The 10,953-nt window shown below is 44.7% G+C and overlaps 1 protein-coding gene across 2 annotated transcripts in view; it reads left to right on the top strand.

The window, feature by feature from the left end:
* Positions 1–9,460: 9,460 nt before the first annotated feature.
* Positions 9,461–10,953, top strand: part of SLC1A7 (solute carrier family 1 member 7) — a 46,572-nt gene continuing 45,079 nt past the window's right edge. For both annotated transcript variants that reach the window (XM_019742840.3, XM_074334739.2), the window contains exon 1: positions 9,461–9,761. In XM_019742840.3, the coding sequence (XP_019598399.2) occupies positions 9,585–9,761 (177 nt within the window). In that variant the 5' untranslated portion in view covers positions 9,461–9,584. The remainder of the gene's footprint in view (positions 9,762–10,953) is intronic.

Genomic DNA, 10,953 nt, shown 5'->3' with positions numbered 1-10,953 from the left:
TAGCCCACTACATCTTTAACACTTATGGTTGTCAGATTCCAAAAGGCTGAGGGGTTAGGCATTAGAAATAGTGCTATGTTACGACAATGGAAGCAAGAATGTACGGTGGGGTAAAGACAGTCTATTCAATAAATGGTGCTAGGAAACCTGGACAGACACATGCAAAAAAATGAAGCTGGACCACCTCCTTACACCATATACAAAAATAAATTCAAAATGGCTTAAAGACTTAAATGTAAGATCTGAAACCATAAAATTCCTAGAAGAAAATATAGGAAGAAACTTCACAGACATTACCCAGAGTAAGATTTTTACTGATATATCCCCTCGCGCAAGGGAAGTAAGAGAAAAAATAAACATGTGGGATTACATCAAACTAAAAAGTTTTTCACAGCAAAGGAAACCATCGATAAAACAAAAAGGGATCCTACTGAGTGGGAAAAGATATTTACCAATGATATATCTGATAAGGGGTTAATATTACAATTTATAAAAAACTCACTCAACTCAACTCCAAAAAACAAACAACCCAATTAAAAAATGGGCAGAGGACATGAAGAGACATTTTTCTAAAAAGGACATACAGATGGCAAACAGACATATGAAAAAATGCTCATCCTTACTAACCATCAGAGAAATGCAAATAAAAACCACAGTGAGATACCACCTCACCCCAGTCAAAATGGCTATAATCAATAAATCCACAAACAACAAGTGCTGGCGTGGATGTGGAGAAAAGGGAACCCTTGTGCACTGTTGGTGGGATTGCAGATTGGTGCAGCCACTATGGAAAACAGTATGGAGGTATCTCAAAAATCTGAAAATGGAACTACCTTATGATCCAGTAATTCCACTCCTAGGTGTCTATCCGGAGAAATCCAAAACTAATTCAAAAAACTTTATGCACTCCTATGTTTATTGCAGCACTATACACAATAGCCAGGACATGGAAATAACCGAAATGCCTATCGGTAGATGACTGGATTAAGAAACTGTGGTACATTTATACAATGGAGTATTATGCAGCCATAAAGAAGAAAGAAATCTTACCATTTGCAACAACATGGATGGACCTAGAGAACATTACGTTAAGTGAAATAAGTCAGACAGAGAAAGACAAATACCATACGATCTCACTTATATGTGGAATCTAAAGAAAAGAATAAGTGAATGAACTAATCAGAAACAGTTTTGGAGACATAGAGGAAAAACTGAGGGTTTCTAGATGGGAGGGGGGGTGGGGATAAGGGGGAAGGTGAGGGGATTAGAGAACAGTCAATAACCACAAGATGGCCATGGGGTTTTGAAAATTAATTTGGGGAATGTAATCAGTAATGTTGTAAAGACTTTGTAGGGTATCCGATGGACACTTGTCTCATTAGGGAGACAACCTCAGGGGTGATGTAGATGACTGATCACTGCATTGTACATGTGAAGCTGAAGCTGAACAATAATGAATGTCAACTACAAGTTTATATATACACACACACATATATATATGTATACACTTACAAGAAGCGGAGTACAGCATTAGGAATAGAGACAGTGGAAATGTAATGGCTGTGTGCGATGTCAGAAGGATAGTGGATGGGGGGAGGGGGGTTCACACAGTGTGAGGGATATAAATGATAAACGTCTAAGTATTACTTTGTCTTGTGCACCTGAAACTAATAAAAAAAAAGAAAGAAATAGTGTTGTGATGGGAAGCAGAGAAGGTTGAAGAGGCTTTGAATAAATTGCTCTTTTTGTTTAAGCTCTCTCAATTGGGGTCTTTATAGCTTGCAACCCTTTTTTGAGCAGTTAGTACATGCCAAGCTCTGCACTAATTCTTTTTCATCTAAGATTCTATTTAAACTTCCTCAAACCCTGTGAGTTAGGTATAATTAACACCTGATTTCATAAACAAGGAAATAGAAATTCAAAGCAGTGAGGCAACATGCCTAAAAATTACACGGCTAGTTAATGCTGCGCAGAAATTTCAATCCAGGTCTGTCTGACGCCATAACCCGTGCTCTCCGCCACGATGCACACCTGTCTCTCAGCCTCACTGTGGCCTCATGAAGCAAGGAGTCACCTTTGAACTGAGAAAGCTAAGGCTCAGGGAGCTCAAATGACTTTCCTGAGAGCATCCCACAGTGTCAGAATAAGAGCCTAACTCTGCCCTCCTCCAGTTTCGTTCACCCTCTGCCCAGAGCCTCCAGTGTGTTGGCCAACACTCATCTTGACTTTTTCCAGAAACCAAGGCTGAGTCCATTCCCTATTCAATTCTTTAATCCCATTCCCTAACATCTGTGGTCCCAGCTGCCCAAGCTCAGCCTTGCCCCAGTCACTGGTCCCTGTGGCTCTGCAGATAGCTGTCCTGTGTCCCCCGTCCTGCATCCCCTATTCAGTAACTGGCTTCAACACCTTCCCCAAAGAAATGAGCATCGGGCAGCCAGAGGCAGTAGGTGGGAAGAGCCTGGACACAAATTGTACAGGAAGTTCGGGGGTGGGGGGCAGGTAGGAGCTGCTCCAGAAGAGGGTCCACACAGTTACTGCCATGCAGGCTAGGAGGTAGAGGCAAATTCCATACCATAGAGGAGATACTGCAAAATAATAGTCAATAGGCAGAATGTTTTTGTTGTTGTTGTTGTTGTTGTTGTTTTTTGAGGAATGTTTCTGGGTTTAGGGAGGACTGAGTGGGGATGGAAGACCCCAGTTCTGTTCCTGACTTGGCACCTGGTTTCCAGTTGGCCTTGCCCAGGATCCTTTCCTTCTACCAGCCTCAGAGAGTAGACCAGTATGTCCCTAGGGCTCTCTGTGGGCTTTATGCCTGAGTTTTGAATCCTGGCTCCCTGACTTGGTGGCTGTGTGGGCCCAAACAAGCGAGAAGCAGTGGGCTTAGAAGGAGAGAGAAATCACCTGGATCGGATGGTAAACTACAATCTGTTCCATGCCCACTACGGTGCCTGCTGCCACAAAGGGGGAGAAGCAGCCATCAGAGAAGGCAAAGCAATGAAGAACCTTGAGCAACTGATCCTAAGTTCTGGAGAAGCGTTACAGGAGGTAAGATGTTAGGTATTTTACACAAGAAAGAAAAAAAAGTCTGCCTTGCCAAGAGTTGAGTGACTAGGACAATGTACTAGATATTTTGCTGTCTGCCCAGTGTATCCATTTTCCTAACTGCTACCACACACATCTGCAGGGTTACCATAGAAGCAGCAATTTGAAACAATGTGACCCCACCCCTGCCCTGCTGGCCACAGATGATTGGTCCAAGCTGGTCCAATCACAACTTTTCCTGGGAATTTTGGACTTGGAGTGAAACAGAGTTGTGGTAGCCATGTTTCCTCCACATGGACCAGAACAGTAGTGGCTATGCTCCATGTCTCCATTAGAGAAAGAATAATGTAGCACAAACATCACCACCAACATGTAAGCTCTATGAGAAGAGAGATTGTTGTCTATTTCTATTTATTACTATACCCCTAGAATATACCTGGCATGTAGTAATAATGCTAATAATAAGACATGTATACAGTGCTTACTATGATCAGACAACTGTCCTAAGTGCTTCGCACATGTAATTCATTTAGTCGACATAACAGCCCTATAAGACAGAACATTATTATCGCCATATTTTGTATGAGAAAACTGAGACACCAGGTAACTTGCCTAAAGTCATACAGACAGTTGGTCTAGGAGCCAGGATTCAAACACAAGTCATCTGGTTCCAGAATCTGTGCTCTGAATTGCTATCCTACACCACCTCTTAGTGAACATGCATTGAATGAAGAAAGAATGAATGGTCCAGGTGTGCAAAAAGAAGCGCTGGTGAGAGAGAATTGTTTAATAATCAAGCACGTGGTTCAGATTGTCTTTGCAGCTCAGTTCTACTCTGGCCCTTGGGTTCTCTGAAAGTGTCACCATCCAGTATTATAAACAGGTCTGATTTCATGGGCATCAGAAAGGCCCCATGCTTGCTTTAATGCTGTGCTGTCACCATTTCTAAATTCTTATTAATTTTATCTTTGAACTTGTGTTTTATAAGTAAAGTCTGACAGGATAATGGAGCATGCATGTGAGCAGAGAAGATGCATGCGATATAAATGCCTACCACTATTCCTTACCATTCTATTTGCATACAGTGTACATGATACCCCATGAGCTCAGAATTCAGGTAACCTGGAGACGCCTGGGGGTTCAGCAAGACTCAAAGCAAGTACAAGGAAAACATGTTATGTCTGCAACTGAGTAAACAGGGGTGCTGACAGCCACAAGAAACCACGCTTTCCTCAAACCAGAACTTGCTTTGAACACAGAAAGGAGACAGTGGCATTCTAAGAAATACAAATGATGAAGGAATCTTATTGTATCCTTTCTTACTAGTGTAACTTCCCCGTATTAGCCACCCACTTATACTGAAAATGATATAGAAGAAAAAGTAAAGACAAGGCTATCCATAGTTCCTTATCTTTTCAGGTCTTCCTTACTCACTAGTAAGCCTAAGGCAGAGAATGTACTGGTAGGATGTATATGTATCAAGGAGTGAAATAAAGACAGTTGAATTAGTTTTGGACAGTGTTTCCACTGTGCTGGTTGAGAACAAAATATATTTACATGTATTAGCTACTAAACACAGATTGTGTAATTTTGGTGACTCTGAATGCAAGTTAAATGCTTTTATATTTGCATTTAAAACCAGCATTGCAAATATAAAGATGAATGGGAAAATTCATACTAGTAATTTAAATTTTTAATCTTTATTTACTTAAGAATGATAGAAAAAAAACAAACACTGTAAGTTGAGAAAAAGACTGTGGAGAAAGAAAAAAATCTTCATATTTTGGTACCTTTAATGCACTTTTTTTCCTGCTTTTTGAACAAAAAGTCCCATATGTTCATTTTGTACTGGGCCCCACAAATTACATAGTCAGCCTTGCTTATAAATTCCCTGTTTACTCAAGGTAGCTTGATTTAATTTCCTATTATTTGCTACAAGAGTCCTAACTAATTTGGAAACATAATTTGAATTTTCTGGGGGTTTTAACTTCATGCTTTGCTCTAACTATTATATTCAAATGAGTGGAAGTGTGAGGCAATCTAAAGAACATGGGCTTTTATAGATGCAGAAAAGAGGCTCAGAGAGGTTCACTAATTTGGGTAAATTCACACAGCTTCCAAGAGAAGGACCTGAGATTTGAATCCAGCTCATTGTGACTAAAAAGTTCAATAGAATGTTCTGCTATCATGGAAATGTTCTGTAACGGCACTGTTCAATATGGTAACCACTTAGCCACATGTGGCTATCGAGTTCTTGAAATGTGGCTAGTGCAACAGAAGAACTGCATTTTAAACCATTTCATCTTCATTAATTTCAATTTAAATAGTGTAACTAGTGCTACTGTGCCCTGGACACTTAACTGATTCAGTGAGTGCTTATGGAGGGGCTGAATCACTCGCTGGTTCCCTCTGGTACGTGGCTCTTTGACAGAGAAGTAGGTGCTCAACAAACAGTGGCTAAGTGGGTACTCAGGACAATTTCTATAGAGGACAAATCTAGACAGGAGGGGCTGGGAAGGGAAGAAGGAAGGTGACATAAGAGAGCCTGCCATGTGAGAGTCTTTTTATCCCATCCTCTGAGGCAAACATAGGAGAGGACCAGCCTTAGCAGAGGTCAGAACAGCTCCTCGGTGACTAATGCTCAAAGGAATCCACACCAGCTGGGTAGTTGTCCACAGAAAACCTTCCTGGAAGGGACGAGCCTATAGTGAGTTCAGAAGACGTGTCAGGGAGGATATTAAGGCGCCTCTGGTATGTCTCTGGAAAGCAGCCAACAAACCCAGAGCTGTCATCACCATGAACCCAGCTGGGAGCTCAGAAAGCTCAACCTAAACTAGTTTTGATCCACAGAGGAAGGGGCGAGGCCCCAGGCCTGCGGGTCACTCCAACCCACTGATTTGTTGTGGATTCCCAGAACCAGCTCTGGCACCTCCAGCCTGGTCCCCTTTTTCCGAAGAGGCTCTCCTCTCACTCCTGGCTTATTCAGGTCTCTGACAAAATGACCTCCCCTCAGGGAAGCCTTCTTACACCCACCTCCCTGGGCTACGATGGCCCCTCTGCTGACCCTAGAGAATCATTACACATTAGGAAATAAATCGACCTTGCTGCTCTCTACCCTGGCACAACCTGCACAGAGTGGCCATGGTGAGAAACAGCTCGACTGCAAACTTACTTCTGCAGAGTGGGACAGCCACACTTATGAGCTGTGATTTGGGGCTGGTTTTTGACAATGCTGTTTCTCGTCTCTGCTCTAAGCATCTTCATATATGTGTCTCAAGCCTCCCAAGAAGCATCACCCGCGCTTCCTACTGCTGTCAGTTTCAGTTGCTCTGGAGGGCAACTCCTTGTTCCTTGGGGTGTTCCCCAGGTCCCCCAGTATACCCTCCAACTTTTGAGGATAATCCATCAAGGCATTTTCAAATGACATGGTAACAAACAGATTTAATCTAATTCTTGTAGATTTTTATTTCCTTATCAGGGCCACTTACAAGGGAACTGGGGTTAATCCCCATTGGTGATGGCAGAAGGGCCTGAGTTAGTGGGAGGGGAAAGAGATGGGGTAGTTGTATCTGGGGTAGTCAGGGAAAGTTTCAGGGAAGATGGGGCATTCGATCTGTGGCTTTAGAGACAGAGGGAAGGACATTCCAGGCAGAGGAAATAGCATGGACACAGGTGTGGAGGCCTGAGAGAGAGTGCAGCGCTCAAGAAACTCAAACTCATTCGGTGTTGTAGAAGCTCGAGGTGTGACGGTGTGTTAGAAAAGTTAGCAAATACAAGCCCCTGAGGCCCTCAAGTGCTTCCCTAAGGAGCAGGGACTTCATCTTGGAGGCTGGAGTGTTCCAAAGTGTGTTCTCTGAACACCAGACCCATGGAATTCTCTGCGCCAGAAGAGGGCTGGGATTCTGTGTCCCCCATTTGGAGACTTCCTCCAACATATGTTGGTGTTGTAAAGGCTCTGCTAAAATGAATAGTAACTACCTGTGAGTGTCTTCAAGGCAGCAAGCAGTGCTCTGAGCACCTAGTATGCATTCCCATATTTGACCCCCATCACAAACCCTATGAACTAGATACCGTTGTGTCATTTCTATTTTATAGAGAAGTTAAGAAATATGTCCCAGGTCACACATTTAGTAGTAGAGCTAAGATTTGAACTCGATCAATCTGACTTTGAGCTGTCCTAGAATAAAGAACCTGCTTAACTTTGTTTCATCCAGCATTTCTCAACTTGTTTTTAATTATGGAAAAAATTTGCATATCTAAGACAGTGTAAAGCAACTGATTCTGTGGGCAGTGGGGAGCTATTGAAGGGTTCTTATCTGGGAGCCTTTCGATTTGATTTGCCAATATCCTTAGCAAGCTCATTATCAGTCACTTACACTTTAGTGCGAAGTAGTCCTTTCTTAGAGCCCCTCAATCTTCTTGTAAGCTTCCTGAAGGCAACTACTGTGTCAAGTCATTGCTGTGTTCCCAGTACCCAGAAGGGGTGATATGAGATGGTGCTATATGAGTTGTAATTTCCCCTGTTGAAGACAGTGGGGGCAACAGAAAGTAAGGCCTGGAGTCTGGGAGGCAGGTGGTGGTGGTGTTGGAGGGGGAGGGACAGGAGGCAGAACAGTTGTGGGGGCACCACGGGAATCACGGGAATGAGTCTTGGAGCTGAAGTGGAAAGCAAGACTAACCTACTTCATGGGATAGCTAAAGGCCAGGCCTGGACATTGATCTAAACGCAAACCCAAATATCCACTCAGAATGTCTCTTCTAGACTGTAACTAAACCACTTGGTTAATTGGAAAACGGGTATTTGTTGGAGTTGAAGATATGTCAGGAAATTCTTGGTTTTAAGAGTTGGAATTAAAGGAAAAAAATAAAACTCTCAGACTTGTATCTACCCCATACCCACATCCCCAAAGCAACTGGCAAAGAGCTGGGCTTTTGAAGGTTGCTTGTTGAACTGAGGGATCCTTAGAAAGTACCTACCCGAAAGCACCTACCTGGTTTCTCTCGTTCTACAGAGGGCAAGACTGAGGCCCAAAGAGGGCAGAGTCACAAAGCTGGTTAAATTGAGACTGGAATCTGAGGGTCCCCTGCCAGTCGGAGCTCTGCCCATGGCTTTGGGGCTGCATCCCAGTGCCCTCCACCTGGACCCCCAGCAGTTCCTTAGCCCCTGGTCCTCTCCATCCTCCACACCCTCCCCTTTGTCAGTGGAGGCAGCCCTTGTGTGCACCCAGCATACACACCACAAACAGGCTGCTCCCTGCTGCCACCTGGCCTGACTGCCCCTAATGAGATTACAGATTCCTGGTGAAATAGACAAGAGTTAATTCCCTCTGGCTTTAAAGGGCAGGCCAGGCCACAAGAAATAGCAAAAAGAAAACCGTTCTCTAAAAATGCTAAATGTAGATGATAATCCCTGTTCAATACTTTATAGCTCACCATTGCTTTCACAAATATTCTCTGGATGGGATGTTGCACCAGCCCTAATAAAGTAAATGCTATATTATTATATTACGTCTGTTTTATAGATGGGGAAACTGAGGCACAGTGAGCTTAAATGGCTTATCTAGCTTCACACAACTAGTAAGTGGCAGAGCTGGGACTTGAATGTAGGTCCCTTGGGCTCTGTCACCTTTAAAAATAAAAGACCCTGAAAACCTATAGGGGTCCCAGCTTTAGGCTTAAAGCAGCCCTGAAGGAAACCCACCACAGAATGTGTCAGGGCCCAAATTGGAACTCAGGTCCACTGGCTCAAATCCTAAGTTGCCCACAATTCAAAGGCTAAGCACCTTTGAGCCCATCCACTGGTGCATGTGGTGAAAACCAAACCGACACAGGCCTGAATTCCACTCTGCTTCTTGCGAGCTCTGTGACTTTGGCCCAGGGACTCTGGCTCCTGGGGTCTCAGTCTCCCTGTCAGTAAAATGAAAGTTGGAATCCTAGGTTGTCAGGATGATTCCCTGTTATTTGCACAGATAAGGCAACAAGAGCAGGCCTGGCACCCAGCACATACTTGTTATTCAACTTCTCTTTGCCTCAGTTTCTTCCCCTGTAAAATGATACTTATAGTACTTTTTGGGATTGATGTTATGATTAAAAGTGCTAATACAAGTAATGTGCTTCTAGAACAGCACCTGGTGCATAATAAGTGCTTAATTAGTATTAGCAATTAATTGGCAACAAACTAGTATCTTATTGTCTTGCCTTCAATTCTTTCTGGAATGAAGTGGGGATAAAAATCAAACCAACGAAGCAAATGTTCCTCTTGTTCTTCCCACCAGCCCTGGTCTCCTCCCCTGCTTAAGAGGAGCGCTTAACTTTGAGGTGCGAGCCCCCAGACCACGTGGCCTGCTCTAATTTCCCAGGCCTTAATCTGCTCCTGGCTCTTAATGACGTAGCTGGTAATAGGATTGCTGCTTCCCTCTGGGGCAGCCACGCAGGCCATGGCTGTCAGGCTGGCAACTGGTGCTTAGCAACCCTGACCACCTGCCTGCTGAGGAGCCAAAGCCTCCAGCTAGGACCCTGTGCCCCCTTCTGGCTTCACGTGCATGGAATGGTGCTGTGCCCCGTGCCAGCAGGCTGGGCTCACCATGGTGCCAGGTGCCATCCTGGCACGAGGGAGGGATGTGTGCAAGAGGAATGGACTGCTCATCCTGTCTGTGCTATCTGTCACCGTGGGCTGCCTCCTCGGCTTCTTCCTGAGGACCCGACGCCTCTCACCACAGGTCAGCCACCTGGGGCATCACAGGGTCCCCCTGTAGGAGGGGTGTGTGGGCCTGAGGGATCTGGAGGTTACCTTCCCTCTCCATGACTCCCTGATGACATGACAGTGTCACTTTACCTCTCTGGATCCCAGTTCTGTCATCTGTAAAATGGGTGTGTAAAATACATCACAGAACTAGAGTAACATGCAATAAAATGGCTGAGGAAATAGTTACAAATCGGCATCACCAGGTGAATGAGAGGCAAGGATTCCTCATTAGAATAACCACAGGGCTAAGAGCTGTGTGACTGGGAAGAATGGGGTCCTGTAAAAGTGCGAGGTGGGCATCAGACAATACCTCCTAAAGCAGCTTGTATAAATAGAAACCCAGAAAGAGTATTCTAGGCAGAGGTGACAGCAGGAGCAAGGCACAGAGGCAGGAAAGATTTGGGAGTGTGTGGAGCAAGCTGTTTACAGGGGCTGGAACGCACACCGTAAAGCAGGGGCTGGAGGACAGGGACCATCAGGCCTCCATATCCCATCACCACGCATGCACCTGAGGCAGCCGTGAGAAGCTCTGAGCAGGGAAGTGATATGGTCAGATCTGAGCTTGGACAGATCCCTCTGGGGCTTAGTGAAGGATAGGGAAGTGGTGGGACAGGCAGGGGGCCAAGTGAGGAGGCAGCTGCAGGGGTGAGACTTAACAATAGGGATGAATGGGACAGATATGAGAACTGTTTCCAAAATTCAGGACGTGGTGGCTGATTGGATGTGGGGTTGGGGGACAGGGAAGCAAGGCAAATCCCCAGGGTTCTGGCCTATGTACCTGCAAGGGCGGAGATGCCTTGCCTTGGAGAGGACCCTTTTCCCTCTGAGTACCCATCTCCTACAGGAGAGGAGGGGACATTCACAGGGTGCTAAAAAAGTTATTCTAATTCTTGTTAAAACAGTAAAGAAGACTGTCAGGACTATTGTGATCGTGTGTAGGTGTGGAGACTATAATATGGGAGAGAGATCAGGCTTAACTCCGAATACAACAAAGACACTTTGGGATTTATAGCCAATGGGCATAGTGAGGGGATCAATTGAGAGAAAAATTACAGGATTCTGGTTGAAGGCTGAGTGGGGGATTCTCACTAAACTGACTCAGCAGGATTTTTTGCTACAACTGGGCTAGGCAGGTTGAAAACAGTTCCCAAGGATGAGGCCTAATC

This window comes from Rhinolophus sinicus, chromosome 14 (genome assembly GCF_057876585.1).
Source record: "Rhinolophus sinicus isolate RSI-liver-muscle chromosome 14, RSI-T2T, whole genome shotgun sequence".
In the NCBI taxonomy this organism is placed as follows: Eukaryota; Metazoa; Chordata; class Mammalia; order Chiroptera; family Rhinolophidae; genus Rhinolophus; species Rhinolophus sinicus.
Note: the sequence above shows the minus strand (reverse complement) of the source record. Positions and strands in the feature narration are given on the sequence as shown.